Source organism: Triticum urartu, chromosome 5 (genome assembly GCF_003073215.2).
Source record: "Triticum urartu cultivar G1812 chromosome 5, Tu2.1, whole genome shotgun sequence".
Lineage (NCBI taxonomy): Eukaryota > Viridiplantae > Streptophyta > Magnoliopsida > Poales > Poaceae > Triticum > Triticum urartu.
Genome location: NC_053026.1, coordinates 459074083 through 459093895, shown reverse-complemented (window position 1 = coordinate 459093895; position 19813 = coordinate 459074083). Strand labels below are relative to the sequence as shown.

Here is a 19813-nt window from a genome sequence, read left to right as displayed (position 1 = left end):
CTCTAATCTCTCTAAGTGATCACGTGATCCATACAACTAAACCATAACCAATCATCACGTGAAATGGAGTAGTTTTCAATGGTGAACATCACTATGTTGATCATATCTACTATATGATTCACGCTCGACCTTTCGGTCTCAGTGTTCCGAGGCCATATCTGCATATGCTAGGCTCGTCAAGTTTAACCTGAGTATTCTGCGTGTGCAAAACTGGCTTGCACCCGTTGTAGATGGACGTAGAGCTTATCACACCCGATCATCACGTGGTGTCTGGGCACGACGAACTTTGGCAACGGTGCATACTCAGGGAGAACACTTTTATCTTGAAATTTAGTGAGAGATCATCTTATAATGCTACCGTCAATCAAAGCAAGAATAAGATGCATAAAAGATAAACATCACATGCAATCAATATAAGTGATATGATATGGCCATCATCATCTTGTGCTTGTGATCTCCATCTCCTGAAGCACCGTCATGATCACCATCGTCATCGGCGCGACACCTTGATCTCCATCGTAGCATCATTTCGTCTCGCCAATCTTATGCTTCCACGACTATCGCTACCGCTTAGTGATAAAGTAAAGCATTACAGCGTGATTGCATTGCATACAATAAAGCGACAACCATATGGCTCCTGCCAGTTGCCGATAACTCGGTTACAAAACATGATCATCTCATACAATAAAATTTAGCATCATGTCTTGACCATATCACATCACAACATGCCCTGCAAAAACAAGTTAGACGTCCTCTACTTTGTTGTTGCAAGTTTTACGTGGCTGCTACGGGCTTAAGCAAGAACCAATCTTACCTACGCATCAAAACCACAACGATAGTTTGTCAAGTTGGTGCTGTTTTAACCTTCGCAAGGACCGGGCGTAGCCACACCGGTTCAACTAAAGTTGGAGAAACTGACACCCGCCAGCCACCTGTGTGCAAAGCACGTCGGTAGAACCAGTCTCGCGTAAGCGTACGCGTAATGTTGGTCCGGGTCGCTTCATCCAACAATACCGCCGAACCAAAGTATGACATGCTGGTAAGCAGTATGACTTGTATCGCCCACAACTCACTTGTGTTCTACTCGTGCATATAACATCTACGCATAAAACCAGGCTCTGATACCACTGTTGGGAACGTAGTAATTTCAAAAAAAATCCTACGGACATGCAGGATCATGGTGATGCATAGCAACAAGAGGGGAAAGTGCCGTCCACGTACCCAGCAGACGTTCAGCTCGGTGACGTCCTGCGAACTCGCATCCAGTAGAGCTGGGGAAGAGTTTCGTCAGCACGACGTGGTGACGATGTTGATGAAGCTACCGATGCAGGGCTTCGCCTAAACACCGCTACAGTATGACCGAGGTGGATTATGGTGGAGGGGGGCACCGCACACGGCTGGGAGAGATCTTTGTGATCAACTTGTGTGTCTAGAGGTGCCCCCTGCCCCTGTATATAAAGGAGCAAGGGGGAGGCCGGCCGGCCCTTGTTGGCGCGCCTAGGAGGAGGAATCCTCCTCCTAGTAGGAGTAGGATTCCTCCCTTTCCTACTCCTACTAGGAGGGGGAAAGGCAGGGAGAGAAAGAGAAGGAAAGGGGGTGCCGCCCCCTTCTCCTAGTCCAATTCAGACAGGGGGGACGGGGCACGCCGCCTGCCCTAGGCCGGCCCCTCTCTTTCCCTTATGGCCCAACAAGGCCCATTAGCCCCCGGGGGTTCCGGTAACCCCTCCGGTACTCCGGTAAAATCCCGATTTCACCCGGAACTATTCCGATGTCCAAATGTAGGCTTCCAATATATCAATCGCATCCGGGACTCCGAACTACCTTCGGTACATCAAAACATATAAACTCATAAAACATCGTCACAGAACTTTAAGCGTGCGGACCCTACGGGTTCGAGAACTATGTAGACATGACCGAGACACGTCTCCGGTCAATAACCAATAGCGGAACCTGGATGCTCATATTGGTTCCTACATATTCTACGAAGATCTTTATCGGTCAAACCGCACAACACTATACGTTGTTCTCTTTGTCATCGGTATGTTACTTGCCCGAGATTCGATCGTCAGTATCCAATACCTAGTTCAATCTCGTTACCGGCAAGTCTCTTTACTCGTTCCGTAATACATCACCCCGTAACTAACTCATTAGTTATCATGCTTGCAAGGCTTATAGTGATGTGTATTACCGAGAGGGCCCAGAGATACCTCTCCGACAATCAGAGTGACAAATCCTATCTTGATCTATGCCAACTCAACAAGTACCATCGGAGACACCTGTAGAGCACCTTTATAATCACCCAGTTACGTTGTGACGTTTGGTAGCACACAAAGTGTTCCTCCGGTAATCGGGAGTTGCATAATCTCATAGTCATAGGAACATGTATAAGTCATGAAGAAAGCAATAGCTAGCATCGTTGTCATCTCGCCAACTATTGCTTCGATGACTATCGCTACCGCTTAGTGATAAAGTAAAGCAATTACAGGGCGATTGCATTGCATACAATAAAGCGACAACCATATGGCTCCTGCCAGTTGCCGATAACTCCGTTTACAAAACATGATCATCTCATATAATAAAATATAGCATCATGTCTTGACCATATCACATCACAACATGCCCTGCAAAAACAAGTTAGACGTCCTCTACTTTGTTGTTGCATGTTTTACGTGGCTGCTATGGGCTGAGCAAGAACCATTCTTACCTACGCATCAAAAACACAACGATAGTTCGTCAAGTTGGTGCTGTTTTAACCTTCTCAAGGACCGGGTGTAGCCACACTCGGTTCAACTAAAGTTGGAGAAACTGACACCCGCTAGCCACCTGTGTGCAAAGCACGTCGGTAAGAACCAGTCTAGCGTAAGTGTACGTGTAATGTTGGTCCGGTCTGCTTCATCCAACAATACCGCCGAACCAAAGTATGACATGCTGCTAAGCACTATGAATTTTATCGCCCACAACTCACTTTTGTTCTACTCGTGAATATAACATCTACGCATAAAACCAGGCTCTGATACCACTGTTGGGAACGTAGTAATTTCAAAAAAAATCCTACGGACATGCAGGATCATGGTGATGCATAGCAACAAGAGGGGAAAGTGCCGTCCACGTACCCAGCAGACGTTCAGCTCGGTGACGTCCTGCGAACTCGCGATCCAGTAGAGCTTGGGGAAGAGTTTCGTCAGCCCGATGGCGTGGTGACGATGTTGATGAAGCTACCATAGCAGGGCTTCCCCTAAACACCGCTACAGTATGACCGAGGTGGATTATGGTGGAGGGGGGCACCGCACACGGCTGGGAGAGATCTTTGTGATCAACTTGTGTGTCTAGAGGTGCCCCCCTGCCCCTGTATATAAAGGAGCAAGGGGGAGGCCGGCCGGCCCTTGTTGGCGCGCCTAGGAGGAGGAATCCTTCTCCTAGTAGGAGTAGGAGTCCTTCCTTTCCTACTCCTACTAGGAGGGGGAAAGGCAGGGAGAGAAAGAGAAGGAAAGGGGAGTGCCGCCCCCCTTCTCCTAGTCCAATTCAGACAGGGGGGACGGGGCACGCCGCCTGCCCTAGGCCGGCCCCTCTCTCTTTCCCTTATGGCCCAACAAGGCCCATTAGTCCTTAGGGGGTTCCGGTAACCCCTCCGGTACTCCGGTAAAATCCCGATTTCACCCGGAACTATTCCGATGTCCAAATGTAGGCTTCCAATATATCAATCGCATCCGGGACTCCGAACTACCTTCGGTACATCAAAACATATAAACTCATAAAACCGATCGTCACAGAACTTTAAGCGTGCGGACCCTACGGGTTCGAGAACTATGTAGACATGACCGAGACACGTCTCCGGTCAATAACCAATAGCGGAACCTGGATGCTCATATTGGTTCCTACATATTCTACAAAGATCTTTATCGGTCAAACCGCACAACACTATACGTTGTTCTCTTTGTCATCAGTATGTTACTTGCCCGAGATTCGATCGTCGGTATCCAATACCTAGTTCAATTTGTTACTGGCAAGTCTCTTTACTTGTTCCGTAATACATCACCCCGTAACTAACTCATTTGTTATCATGCTTGCAAGGCTTATAGTGATGTGTATTACCGAGAGTGCCCAGAGATACCTCTCCGACAATCAGAGTGACAAATCCTGATCTTGATATATGCCAACTCACAAGTACCATCGGAGACACCTGTAGAGCACCTTTATAATCACCCAGTTACGTTGTGACGTTTGGTAGCACACAAAGTGTTCCTCCGGTATTCGGGAGTTGCATAATCTCATAGTCATAAGAACATGTATAAGTCATGAAGAAAGCAATAGCAGTAAACAAACGATCAAGTGCTAAGCTAACGGAATGGGTCAAGTCAATCACATCATTCTCCTAATGATGTGATCCCATTGATCAAATAACAACTCATGTCTATGGTTAGGAAACTTAACCATCTTTGATCAATGAGCTAGTCAAGTAGAGGCATACTAGTGACATTATGTTTGTCTATGTATTCACACATGTATTATGTTTCCGGTTAATACAATTCTAGCATGAATAATAAACATTTATCATGAAATAAGGAAATAAATAATAACTTTATTATCTCCTCTAGGGCATATTTCCTTCATCTTCATGGCCGTGACATCCTCCTGGAAGGGCTCATTTGGCGAATTGGAGACGGATCCCAAGTACGTATACATCATGATTATTGGATACCGCGGAAGGGCGGCCTGAAGCCAATGGGCTAGGTGTTTGTCCCGGGCATAACAAGAGTCAGTGATCTTATGAACAACACGAGCTCCGGGTGGGATCAAGCTAAGGTGCAGAATATGTTCCCTCCGGCGGAGGCACACGAGATCTTGCAAATATCAGTGGGGGGCCGACGGTGGAGGACTATCTCGCATGGAATCATACAAAGGATGTTGTTTTACTGTTATATCAGCTTACCACCTTTGCATGGGCCTGAAACGGGCTAAGACAGGCAGTCCGGGGTCGTCCTCCTCAGTCGCGAATCATAGATCTTGGATGAGGGATACTGTGGCACCGGGCAGAGTAAAAATTCATACTCGGCGACTTATTCGCAATGGGCTGGCGGTGGGATCTGAGCTTCATCGGCGCAAGATTAAACCCGTGGTGTTCTGTGTTGTGTGCGGACGAGAGGAGACGAATCTTCACAGGTTTTGGAGCTGTCCACACTCTGCAAAATTCTAGAAAGTGTTGTACTCGGAATTGGGAGCACCGGCGGCAATCCCGCCGGAGTCAGTAAGCTCCCAGAGTGCGTTATCTCAGTGGCTCCTGACATGGTTTGCTGATGCGTCGGACGATGCTCGAGCTATAATGGTGCAGGGATTATATGCTTTGTGGATGGCACGGAATAACGCGCGAGATGGGAAGAGGATTGAGGAGGAGGCGGACACGGCTGGCATGGTTAGGAGGCTCATGGAGCAGTGGCAGAATGTTAATGGCAGAGCGAGCAAAATCCCGGAAGTAACTCCGGTCCAGAAGTGGAGCGCTCAAGAGGAAGGGTGGATCAAGGCGAATGTTGATGGTGCAGCTACTAAGGGAGGGGAGAAGGGGGCGGTGGCGTGGTGTTCAGGAACGAGGACGGGGCTTTCCTCGGTGGAGCATGCCATTACTATCCTATGCGTGGAGACCCAACAATGTTGGAGCTCCGGGCCTGCAAGAGGGCGGTGCAACTAGCGGGGGAGCTAAACTTCGCGAAACTGCACATTGAGATGGACTGCCAAGAGGTGGTACGCAAACTACAGAGGGAGGAGAACGATTTATCCGTGCTGGGACCTTTGATCAAGTAGGTGAAAAACATGCTGGCGACAAGGGAATGGAAGGTGTCCTGGATCCGGAGGACGGCGAACAGCGCCGCGCATGGACTAGCTAAGGAGGGAGTAGCAAATAATCTTTGCAAAGTTTGGGTGACTGAACCCTCAGATTTTATTTTGCACATTATTTCGGCAGAAATTCCTGCCTTCTATGAATAACTAGAGACATGGTAGATTTCAAAAAAAATCTTTTCGTAGCAGCCGTCTTATTTAATTGAATGTATACCTCTGAAATGCAACAGTGATCCAATCTACGATGTGGCCTGCCGACTTGGGCGGCGATAAAGTTGCCCATGTGTACAACAACTACGAATTAACTGCACTATGTTAAGTGGAAGTGCCACAGGGGGGCTTCCGACTCTTGGCACGTCCGCTGGTCTGTGGTGCGATACGGTACACCCACCCGCCCGCCGCCACATGGGCGGGGAACATGGTTGATGCATTTTTTTTCTCTAAAGATCCAGCGAGGAATCATACGCAGCTGTACTAGTTAGTCGTGAGTCAAGTAAACGGATCTAATCCTCTCCACCATTTCCTGTTTCATCGGCGGCCGCATCGTCCATCCTCTTCTCGGCCGGCGGTATGTATATATACATCAACATTTGTCAATTGTGATGCTGAGAAGCCGGTCGTAGTTTGGCGCATCGTATTGCAATCCTGTACTTACGTACGTATATTTTGTTAAGCGCACGGCATTTGTAAGCACGGGCGTTGCTTAATTAGTGATTTGCGGGCGTATATGTTTCGTGAAACTGCAGGCGCGTACGTATAGTCCTGCGGCCGACGCGGGCAGGGAGCAATGGTGGCTGCCTGGCCCCGCGAGCTCTGGAACAATTGGTCCATCCAGATCCTGGTGCTCCTCAGCCTCGGGCTCCAGGTCGCCCTCTTCCTCTTTGCCGGGATCCGCCGGCGTGGAGCCCACTCCGTGCTGCGGTTCTTCCTCTGGCTGGCCTATCAGCTGGCCGACTACACCGCGACGTACGCCCTCGGCCACCTCTCCCTCAAGGGCGCGCCGCGCGACCAGCCGATCGTGGCGTTCTGGGCGCCATTCCTCCTGCTGCACCTCGGCGGCCCCGACAACATCACCGCCTACTCTCTGGAGGACAACAAGCTGTGGAAGCGCCACCTGCTGAGTGCCATCCTCCAAATGTCCGGAGCCGTGTATGTCCTCTACGAGCATGTCGTGGACAGAGGGGCGTTGCTCCGGCTTGCCTCCGCCTTGATGTTCGCCATCGGCGCCGTCAAGTACGGGGAGAGGACGTGGGCGCTCATGGGCGGCAACCTCGACAACATCCGAGGCTCCATCAAGAAGCAACCAGCTGCCATGCATGGACATTTCCACCCTCACGATAAAGTGTTCAAGGATGGAGACTTCGATGAGGAGTCCCTTGTGCGACGAGCTCACTCGCTGTTCCACATTTGCAAGCGCGCCATGGTCGACTATCCAGTGATGGAAGATGATTCACACGGCCAAGACACCACCAAATTGATAGGCGAGGTCAGGCTATGGCGGTTGATGGAGACCGAGCTCTCCCTCATGTATGACATGTTGTACACCAAGGCACCGGTCATCTCCACCTGCGTCGGCTACTTGGTACGTCTCATCTCGCCGATCGCCATTGTCGCGTCACTGCTGCTTTTCAAGTTCATTGACAAGAACGCCCACCGCAGAGTTGACGTCAATATCACCTACGTATTGTATGGTGGTGCCTTGTTCATGGAGATGACATCGCTGCTGAACGCCCTAGGCTCCTCTTGGGCATTTGCCTTCCTGAGTACCACGAGCTGGCACTGGCTTCGATACGCAGCTCTGTGCAATGAAAGATGGGACCGCCTCAGGCGTGTGGTTGCATGTCTTCACCATCTTGTCAGGGTAGGAGGAGGCAGCCGGTACAGATCAAGGAGGTGGTCAATATACCATGGGACAGTACAACATGAGCTTTGGAACAGGAAGCATTTCTCATGGGTTATTGACATGCCTGACCATGTCAAGGATAGTATCTCTGAACATATGAAGAAGATGTACAATGCTGGGGGTGTGAACTCACTGGGCATGCTCAAGAACAGGTGGGGCGAGGAACCACTGGCTCGTGAGGAGTTACTAGAAGAAGGCAGCATATTCAAAGATTCCCTCGGTGTCGAGTTCCAGGAGTGCATCATCATCTGGCACATCGGCACCGATGTTTTCCTCGCCAAGAGCGAGCAAGCCAAAGAAGACGATGTGAAGGCGATCAAGATAATATCCAACTACATGATGTACCTTCTCGTGGAACAACCAGACATGCTACCAGGCCTCTCCCAAAACAGGTTGTACCAACTAACTTGTGAAAGTTTAGTCAAGACTTGGCGATCGACCCATAGGCGTCGGAACATGAACTCGGGTGCCACGCTCAAGAATCTGTTCCGCCTGCACGATGACGCCGATTCTAATTCCAGGGCCACCGACAGAGATGAGCTTGCTGAGAAACTGTATGATGAGTATGAGAGCAAAAGCTTCATGTACGATTCTCCTCGTCTCTCCTACGTAGCTCAACTTGCTAAGGAGCTGTTGGCAATGGAGAAAGGTGGCACGGTTGACCCGGTGAAACTCGTCCGTGAGGTGTGGACGGATATTCTTGTCTACGCAGGCAACAAATGCAGCCGGAAGTTCCACGCCGAGAAGCTCAACAGTGGCGGTGAGTTGACAACAATCCTGTGGCTTATGGCAGAACACTTCTACCAAATTTATCTGGGGAGCCTGGTCAAAAGAAAGAAAAAGGGAAATGATTTAGCAGGAGAAGGCATCAGCCACCCGGGGAGATGATGATAATTATAGATAGCACCATAGCCTTTGTATCCTTGAAGCCATATAAGTTGTAGTATATCTTGTTCCGCTTCTTGAATAAAGATTTCAATTTAATTTTTTGACTGACTGCAAATGACACCTCTATAGAAATACATCAGCATAGAGCTTCCTCTCCTTCATATCCAGCCCATCCTACCCCCGCTCGACCCACCGACACCGATTGACTCCTCTCCGCAAATATATAGATCGGCAAGGCATTGTACAACAAGATGTGATGCGCGCGAAAGAAAGCTTTTACACAATGTGCAACAGTTCTACTTGAATATGTTATAAACAGTTGATAGTAAACGAGCTAACCAAATGACGATGAGCTGGTCCGCATGATGCAAGCACGTCGGGTAACATGCCAATGCGATGAGCACATGCGTGATTCCTCGTCGTCTTTGTACTTCATTGTTGTCAGATTCTCTCCTTGTCTTCTCTCGAAAAGTACCTTAGTTAGGACTTGGCTAGCTTTTTTTTTTTTTTGAGGAACACTTGGCTAGCTATAGGTACGTCAATTTGGCACCTTGGCAGTTAATTGGATGGGAGTCCCTATACGCCGCCCGTGTGCGTCAAAAAGATGTAGCTTTGCTAAAGCTGGGGCGCTTTGGCCAGCCCACTATGCCCCAATCGGTGTTCTTTTTTCTTCAAAAAGTGGGCACTGTAGCATCCGGTTCACTGTAGTGCCCACTTTTTGCTTGGTTTTTATTTTCTGAATATTTTGGAAATATGAATATATACACTAAAAAATAAATAATACGAATTGAACATTTTGTATTGAACAATTGTCAAATACACACTGAACATTTGAGAAATGTATGTTGAGAAAAAAATTAATACACATTGAACATTTGTGTAATATATGCTGAACAACATTTAAATACAAGGGAACATTTTTGGTATACCTTGAAAATATTCTAAATATCCGATGAACATTATTTATAATGCACGGTGAACTCTTTCGTAATATACCGTGAATATTTTCTTAATATATAATGAAATTTGTTGTAATACACAGTAAACTTTTGTATAGTACCCAAAAAGGATAAAATTACGAAAAATAAAAAATAAAAAGGAAAATGAAGTAAAATAAATAGAAACAGAGAAATAAAAAAGGAGAAAAGGAAAAAAGGAAACAAAAGAGGGGATGAAACAGTGAAACCCACCATGGGTCGGCCCAAACTGGGGCGTCGGGGAGGGTCGCCTTCAGCGAAGCCGCACCTATTTGCCAGGGGCGGATTGGCCCAATTGGATAGTGACTCTTCGAATAGTAGCCGTCGATGTACTTTAATTTTCTATATGTTTAAAAACCAATGCCAAATCAAATAACAGCCTTTTGTTTGACTACTTAATTGTCTGACGTTGCAAAGGGAGCATGCATATTCTAGTGACCATGTTGCTCTCTCTCTTCCTTTGAAGTCCTCCATGTAAGTGCCTGTGTTACCATAGGAAAAAGATTCCGTGCTCGTTCAAAGAAAGGGGGAATTGACATGGTTTCCATTCATATAGGTAATTAAATGCTTGCAGGATGCCACGGAATAACAAAAGAATAGCCACGCTGATGCATAAATGGTTGTATTCACAAATTTGTACCAAACATGACACTGCTAATTTTATTTAAGTGCATCGTTAACTAACATGCCATCCTTCCTAACTTTTCACATTTCATTGTGCACGTGGAAATTTCCTTGTACTTGAAAAGAGTTTCATAAAAGCTGTAATTTAAGTTTTTGTTTTGAACATCAGTACAGATGAAAGTGCTCGTATATATGCGCATACACTCACCCTTATGAACGCATACACGCACACCCTACCATAAGCACCTCCAAGAGACTGAGCCGGCATGTCATCTTGAAATTTACGATGTCATCATAGAAATTTACGAAGTCACCATAGGCGTATTGTCGTCGGCGGAAATCCTGAAATAAATTCAAGAATAATGCGAGCACCAAGACTTGAACTTTGGTGGGCTAGGTTCACGCTGTAATTTAAGTTGCAATGATGTCCAATTGCTTAATTACTTGTGCCTTCTGGGATGTTGCCGGTGTGTGGTTGGTAGGCTTCATCGTCGCAACAAAAGGCTAACGACTGACTAGGCTCGCACGTGCAGCCAAATACATGCCCGGGGCTGCTGCATTTGCTATGTCTACTGAAGTTAGTACATAGTAAAACCCAGTAGTAATTATATGCATCATCTTCACTAAAATTAATGTGGTTAAGCATATATCCCTCAGTTTCATTTTGTTAAGTTCCATTATTATTAGGTTGCTAGCAAAAGCAACCATACAAACATATGTGTGTTTTATTTTCAACATAGTTTCATAAAGCTTGAGCAAATAATTGCATATAAAGTTCAAAAACACACAAAGTTAATATAATGGTTGGAAATCTTATACATCTAATACTCCGCCATTAAGTTAAGGGGGTTATATTTACCGAATCAGCCAGTGCCTATTACTGTGAACATCAAAGATGTAACTACTGAGAAGGGAAAACACTAAGATTAATGTAAACCTGCATAGAAAATAAAATCCCTTATTCCTTTTAAAACATAAATAAAGGTTGATTTGAGATGAATTTAGTTTGCGTAACATGAGGCATGCTTACACATGAGAAATTAGAGGTCCGAACAACTTAGGGCTAGTTTGCAAGTTTGCATACTCCCTCCATTCCCTTATACAATGCCACTATGAAAAATACATTTTGCATCTATACAAGGCCACTAACAGTAATCGAGGCCAAAATTAATGATGTTTCCTCGTACTACCAGCTTATTTAATACTTGCATGCATGTAGTCATAATGACACTGTGCTACTTTCTTCTCATTCCTTCCTTGCATGCATGCGGACGTATTAATGATCCCAGTTAAGAAAAAAAGTTGGCTGGCAAAGCAGTTATTAAATTTTACCTTGGTACTTGTAATTTGAGTTTGTAGCCTTATATAAGGGAATGGAGGGAGTTTGTCCCTTTGCTAGCACTAGGTGGAAAAGACTCTTTTTTTGTTTCTCAAAAAAATATAGGGACAATTGCAAGCTATCATTGTTTTGCAAGAAATAGGCACTATCGTGAAACCTAATATGAAAGACCTAGATTGTTTAATATTTATTGTTATGCTTGGCAAAGAAATACACTACTTTAAGGAGACATTCTATGAGTCAACTATTTAGCATGTATCCGAATCCTACATTCTTAAGAACCCCACTTTCACCAATTCTTTCTACATGTGGACTGTCCACATCAGCATGCATGCCATGTCAGCGTTCAGACACAAGCATCAACCAATCGACATGCATAATGCAGCCATGCATCCATGTCATCATTTATGTTCTGAAATAATTTTCACAAATAGTTAGTGCTCTATTCATCCGAATTTATTAAGCCAGTGGGCCACGAAGGGACAACAATAGTTTTTTCCTTCGCCCCCTTCATGTCTCCCTATTATATGTGTGCCGCTTGAGGAGAAAAAACAGCTTTCACACCAAAAGAAAGGAAATAAATCATTTGGCTGGAGAATTAAAGGTAGAGAACTCCATAGAACCGGAAACCAGGACTATGCAACCAATGCATATGCATGCACGTCCCATGGCAAATAGAAGTATCATGTTAATTGCTGCACTTAATCAGGGAGTTATACTGCCATGGCAAATAAAGTATCACGTTAATTGTTTATGGAGTCTCCTAGATTCTCACGTTAATTGTTGTTGGCATTTGATTGGACCAGCACAAGAGCCCGACCCCTCCTTCTCCCTGAAAAAAATAAATTTTCTTCGCCTTCTCTTCTCTCTCCTCTATTTGATCTCCTTGGCCACGAAGATCCCATCTACGAGGAACTTTTTCCTGGCATGCTGCGGCGACTGGCACTATACTCGTGATCACTCCCATGGAGCCGATTTTGGAGACATGGAGTGAACCAACTACAGTTCTTCGGATTACGACCGCAGCCACACCGTCGTGCATGCCGCAACTGCAGGTTCATTTGTGCGGGGTTCATGCGTTTCTGCCATGGCACGAGCGCACAACATGGAGAGGACCATGTGCGTGTCTACGGCACGATCGAGACCCGCTTCTACCTCAGGCCGCCGTTGTCCGTGATCGGCACCCTACCTGAATGACCCGTTCACCTAGCGTTGTCCACACCGCGACGGCCACCAGTCTTGGCTCCATCCGGCGATCTCACTTTGTCCTCCCCGTCCGCAGGTTCCAACTCCATCCCTTTTTTACTCTACTTCTTGGCTTTTTGCATTTCCTCACGACCACTCTCGAAACAGTCTTTCGCCCCGTTTTATAGATAAAGCATAAGTCCATACAACCACGTCCGAATCAAAGTCAGAAAAGAAAATTGTTGAGGCCACAGCACAGAGACGCCCAAAAGAACTGAAGAGAAACAGAAAAGGCCACCAGGGGCAAGCTACGAAGCTGTCGAGCGGTCAGAGAGTCGATGCGCGGTAGACACCAGAGCGTCCAGAAAAAGCTGAAGACAGTCACGATCCCTCGGCCTAGCGAGTGGATGCCAATGCTGCAAGAAGGCAAGAAATTTGAAGAACGAGTCAGAAGCACGTCACGGGAACACCCGCTCAATCACCATCTTGTTGCGAGTAGTCCAAAGAGTCCACATCATAGCCGCGAAGATGAGCCAGAACAGTCGGCGCTTACGGCCAACCTGAGTGGCCCTAACCTGCAGAAACTCTGCAAGGTCAAGGGCCTTCCACTTCGCTCCTAGAGCCTCACGAACAAAGCACCAAAGTGCCTGCGCTGCTACTCACGAGAACAAAATGTGCGTTCCCGTTTTCGGGACGTGGCACAAAGGGCAAAGGCCATTGCCCGGACCCTGGCGTTTCAGCACCTCAGTCCTCGAAGGTAAACGATCTCGGAGAAGCTGCCATACGAAAATCTTAATCTTCAAGGGCATCAGCGCCTTCCACAATGGGGATAGCCACTATGGAACCGGCAATCGGCATAGTGCCTGATAGGCTGAACTAACGGAGAATGCACCCGAAGGAGAAAGGCTCCAAGAAACAGAGTCAGGGACCTGGGACAGAGGAAGAGGGACTACTTTCCTCATTTCTGTCCATTCTCGTACCTCATCGGGTCCGAATGAGCGGCGGAACGCAATGTTCCATCCCTCATCCAAAGCAGTCGTCGAAACAAGGATGGTCGGGTCGTCACAAATCGCAAAGAGCCTCAGGAACCGTAGGTGAGGAGGCTCGTCCTCAAACGAAGGGTCCAACCAAAATTGGGTCGCAGACCCATTGCCAACCGAGAAACGCAAACCCAGCCTAATCTCTTCTTTTATGGTCTGAATAGATTTCCAGAACTGGGACCCGACCGAGAGAGAGCAAGCCAAGAGGGGTCGGCCCTGCAAGTACTTGGCCTCAATCAGCTGCGACCCGGTCAAAAGCAGTCGTGTGACCAGGAGAAAAGCAGTCAAGTGATCAAGCGACCGAGCGCTCTCCTTCTACATTGACCGGGCGCTCTCCTTCTACCGAGATGGGGGTTTCTAATGGTCTACCATTGACTTTGAAAAAATACAGAAAATTAAAAAGGGAAACAATCGGAAAAAAAAAGTTCTTGAATTAGAAAATTACATGGCAGTTCACAAACTTCAAAAAGTTCATGAATTTGAAAAAAAATCATTTGATTTGAAAAAGGTTCATCTAACTTGAAAAAATCATCCATTTTTCAAAATGTTCATCAAATTTGAAAACAAATTCATCAATTTGAAGAGAGTTCATGCATTTATGAAAAAGAAAGAAGAAATAAGAAAAATAGAAAAATAGAAAACCCAAGTGGAATCGCAAAAAACGAAGAGAGAAGACAATGGGTCAACCCGCTACAAGACCTAGCCTACAGAGAAGACAGTGTGCGCTCTATACCATAAGGCCTATAAGGGCATCTCCAATAGATTGTATGTTAGTCTTGTTGATAAAATGTCCATGTCATCAACCAACAAGCTATCATACAACTACTTCAATAGGTTGTATCTAAGCCATCCAATAGATGATGAGGAAATAAATGTGATTGCTCTTTATTTCACCTTGGAGCTTGTGCAAAGGTTGTTGGTTATTCTACATACAACTTTGCTCTCTTTCCATATTTATTACACGCCGCATCATCACTATGTCCTAGATGGCAAATTTATCAACACCTATCTTACAGCTGTTGGAGATGCCCTAACGGCGTGACGACATCGCTTTCAACGATTCCACAGAATGTCTTGTGTCGAGATTTTCATGGCCGACGTCATTAATGGACCGGCCCATTTCACACACTGTTAGATAAAAAGAAACGGAAAAGAGGAGCATTAGGGGTAGTTCTCTGGTTGCAGGGAAGGAAGCCAGCGCTACTAGCCACCTCGCCATCCTACAGTTCACGATAAGTAAAAGGGTGTGACCAAATTGAAGCAAGTCGAGCCATTCTTTCTTCTTTTTTTCGTCTTCGTTTTTCTTTTCTTTTTTCTTCTCCGTTTATCCATTTGCTTCTTCGTTTTTTATTTTCTTTGGTTTTTTTGTTTCTTTTGGTTTTCATTCCACTTTTTCGTATGTACACATTTAACATTTTTATGCACAATTGTATATATCTTTAAATGCTTGATTAACAGTTTCAAATAAAAATATTAATATTTTTTGATACATGGTCAACATTTTTTCAATAAACATTTAACATTTTTCAAACACTTTTTTAATGCTTGATTAACATTTTTATATTCATGATCAAATTTTTCATCATTTTCTTAATACATGGTCAAAAAAATTCTATACACATTTAACATTTCTCAATGATTGATTAACATTTTTCAAATACTTGTTCAATATTTTTTTTTCAAAATGCTTCATTAACATTTTTATATGCATGATCCAATAGTTTCATCAGTTTTTAATACATGATCAACAACTTTTCTATACACATTCAACAGTTTTTCAAATGCTTTATTAACAATTTTTCAGATACTTGTTCAATATTTTTTAAATACTTGTTCAACATTTTTGAAATACATAATCAACATTTCTCTATACACATTTAACACTTTTTGAATGCATGATTAACATTTTTAAAACATTATGAAAATATACTTTTAATATATGTATTACTATAATATTCGGAGGTTTAAGAAAAAAATAAAAATTAAACTAAAATAATGAAAGAAAAACAGAAAAAAAAAAGATGTGCCCTCAAGCGCACCTTGGCCGGCACATCTAGAGCTGCCCTGACGTGAGGGTTTCCCTAGGTCTCGCGTAAAGCGGGAGATAAGGGCACCCCTATAACGGGCACTTGTGGCGCCGTACAGGAAATACCGATCGCAGGAGGATTCCCTATTTGACACGAGTTGCGGCAAATTGCCGTGCATTCGAATAGGGATCTGTTTAGGACTCATCTAGATGTGACATAATGATGTCACATCTAAGTTGAAATCATCACCTGTTTATAGCCTTTTGTTTGTTTGTTATTTTTCTTTTTTGGTATTGTATCGTCTGGGCCCATAGAAACGCTCGCATGGGCAAGGTCCAGCTCACTCTACGACCTGTAGCTAATCGTACGTAGTAACGATTTGTGTTTTTTATTCCTTTTGTTTTTTGTTTTTTTATTTTCTCTTTTTTTTCAGGTGTATTTTTTTCAGTTCTAATATATGTTAAAAATTTAAAATACACACTGATTATTTTTGGATATACGGCGAACATTGTTTTTAATACACACTGAACAAATTATAAAATTACGGTGAACATAATTGTAATACACATTGAACAAATACTTAGTATATGGTGACCTTCTTTCTAATATACATCAAACTTATTTTTTATGTATTGTGTATGTTTCTTAACGTATATATGGTAAACCTTTTATAAAATACTCACTGAAGAATTTTAAAATGTACACTGACTTCTAACGATAAATAAAACAATAGAAGAGAAAAAAAAATAAAAAACTGGTAAAAAAACTAGAAAAATGTTCACGTATTAAAAAATATATGTGGATTAAAACAATCATGAATTTGAACATTGTTTGCAAATTCGAAACATGTTATTTTAAAATGGACCCTAGTTGCATATCATGGGTGAAGTTGCAACTAAGAAGAATATTAGTCGGGCCCCCAATTGCATATCAAGGGTGGAGTTGAATAATAATATGTACTTCAGAGCATTGTTACAAGAGTAAATCACCTCTACAACTACAAACATTTTTGCAACCGGGGACCCTCGACAAACACACCCCCTAGTTGCGAGTCGATGCTCGGCATGCAACTGGGGACCCTCGACAAACACACACACCCCTAGTTACGAGTAGTTGCGAGTCAATGCTCGGCATGCAACTGGGGACCCTCGACAAACACACATGCACGCACACACACACATCCGTAGTTACGAGTCGATGGTTGACAAGCAACTGGGGACCCTCGACAAACACACACACCCCTAGTTGTGAGTCGATGGTTGACATGCAACTAGGGACCCTCGATAAACACCCCTAGTTGCGAGTCGATGGTCGGCATGCAACTGGTAGCCCCGACAAACACACACACAACCTAGTTGCGAGTCGATGGTCGACATGCAACTGGGGACCCTCGACAAACACCGTTAGTAGCGAGTCTATGGTCGGCTTGCAACTAGGGGCCACGATAAAACACAACCTCCTAGTCATGAGTCGATGCTCAGCATGCAACTAGGGACCCTCGACAAACATACACACCCTTAATTGCGATTCGATGGTCGACATGCAACTGGGGAGCCTCGACAGACACAGACTCGCCTAGTCGCGACTCGATAGTCTACTTGCAACTGGGGAAACCTCGACAAACATACACACACCCCTAGTTGTGAGTCATTGGTCTGCTTGCAACTGGGGACCCTCGACAAACACACACACACACCCTTAGTTGCGAGTCATTGGGCGACATGCAACTGGGGACCCACGACAAAACACACACACCACCTAGTTGTGAGTCGATGATCATCATACAACTGGGAAGCCTCGACAAAAACACACACAACCCTAGTTGCGAGTCCATGGTCTTCATGCAACTGGGGACCCTTGACAAACACACACACCCCCTAGTAGCGAGTCGATGGTTGGCTTGCAACTGGGGACACTCAACAAACACACACACACCCTAGTTGCAAGTCAATGGTCGGCTTGCAACTTGGGACCCTCAACAAACACACACACGCCTTAGTTGCGAGTCGATGGTCGACATGCAACTGGGGACCCACGACAAAACACACACAGCCCCTAGTTGCGAGTCGATGGTCGTCATGCAAATGGGGACCCTCTAGGCCTCGACAAACACCATTAGTTGCAAGTCGATGGTCAGCTTGCAACTAGGGGCCACGATAAAAGACACCCCTTTAGTTGTGAGTCGATGCTCAACATGCAACTAGAGATCCTCGACAAACGCACACACCTCTAGTTGCGAGTCGATGGGCGACATGCAACTGGGGACCGCGACAAACACACACAAACACCGCCCCCAATTGTGAGTCGATACTCGGCATACAACTAGGGACCCTCGACAAACACACACACCCCTAGTTGCGAGTCCATGGTTGACATGCAACTAGGGACCCTCGACAAACACACACACCCCTAGTTGCGAGTCGATGGTCGGCTTGCTACTGGGGACCCTCGACAAACACACACACACCCCCCTAGTTTGTGAGTCAATGGTTGACATGTGACTAGGGGCCACCATAGAGACACACACACACACACGCACAAACGCGCGCGCGCACACACACACACACTTAGTTGCGAGTTGATGGTTGACATGCAACTGGGGACCACGACACACACAAAAGCACCCTTAGTTGCAAGTCGATGGTCGGCTTGCAACTGAGGGCCCCAACAAACACACAGACTCTTAGTTGCGAGGTAATGGTTGACATGCAACTGTGGACCATCGACAAACACACAGACACACACCCCTAGTTGCGAGTCGGTGGTTGACATGCAACTGGACCCGTAGAAACACACTCAACTCCCCTCCCCCTTCACGAGTTGTGAGTCAATGGTTGGCTCGCAACTAGGAGCCCTCGACAAACACATATTGAGAACGCCCCCTCCCCCCAGTTGCGAGTCGATGGTTGACTTGCAACTGGGAGCCCTCGACAAACACACACATCCTTAGTCGCAAGTCGATGTGTGACATGCAACTGGGGATCGCGACAAACACACATAGACACCGCCCCCCTAGTTGTGGGTTGATGGTACAACTTCAGTTGCGAGTCGATTGTAGACTTGTAACTAGGGTCATCGACAAACACACATACACCACCCCCTCCTTCTCTAGTTGCGAGTCGATGTTCTTCAGATTTCGAAACAAAAACAAACGGAAAAATGGAAGAACATGGGAGGGGAACGGGACAACAGGCGGAGGGGAACATGCGAAAGGAGAGTGACATACTCGATGGAGGCTACCGTATCGATCTAATGTACTCTGGGGCTAGACTCTTCGTATTCTAAAAAAAGCCCATATCAAACCAAGGCGACGGCGGTCGAACAAAAAAAAGCCGCCCTCCGTTGTAGGCCTCCCAGCCAGACAAGACGATACAACAGGACACGGATCGATCGCGACACGTGCGATCACTCGACCGTGAAAAACAAAGCACAAACAAATCAGACGACTGGAAATAAAACTGATGTCACCAAAAATAATCAAATTTAAAAAATCATAAATTACAAACAAATAAATTTAATAGATAAAGGAGAAAAAATAAAGTGAAAAATAACGTGGCCCAGCTCTTTGAATTCTGCCCGTACAAAAAGGCCTAGCCGCAGACAAAAAAAACAAAAAAGGCAGACCGCACCAGTGTATATAACAAAATATAAAAACCCACATACTCAGATCCCATAGAGGAAAAGGGACAAGGCCAATCGGGAAAACAGCCCAAGGACACCAGTGCGACACGGGCCTTAGCGACAACAGAAACAACAATTCACGTCAAAGAAAACAACAACAGTTTGCACAAATCTTAAAGCCCATAATCATGTGATGAACAACTTAGATGTGACATCCTTAAAAAAACATCTAAATGTGATTTAGTCATTCTGTTCGAATAGGACATTGACGAGCACCGTGATATGGGCCGGTCCTTTTCAACTGTTGTATGTTCAACAGAATCCTGGTTTTGGGAACCGTCTACACAAATTCTGAACATGTTTGTTTTCTTTACTTT

At 45.4% G+C, this 19813-nt stretch overlaps 1 protein-coding gene across 1 annotated transcript; it reads left to right on the top strand.

Moving 5' to 3' along the window:
- The first annotated feature begins 6619 nt into the window (after positions 1-6619).
- LOC125507137 lies at positions 6620-8623 on the top strand. The gene has a single exon (XM_048671819.1). The coding sequence runs from the start codon at positions 6620-6622 to the stop codon at positions 8621-8623; it is 2004 nt and encodes a 667-aa protein (XP_048527776.1).
- The last annotated feature ends 11190 nt before the right edge of the window (positions 8624-19813 follow it).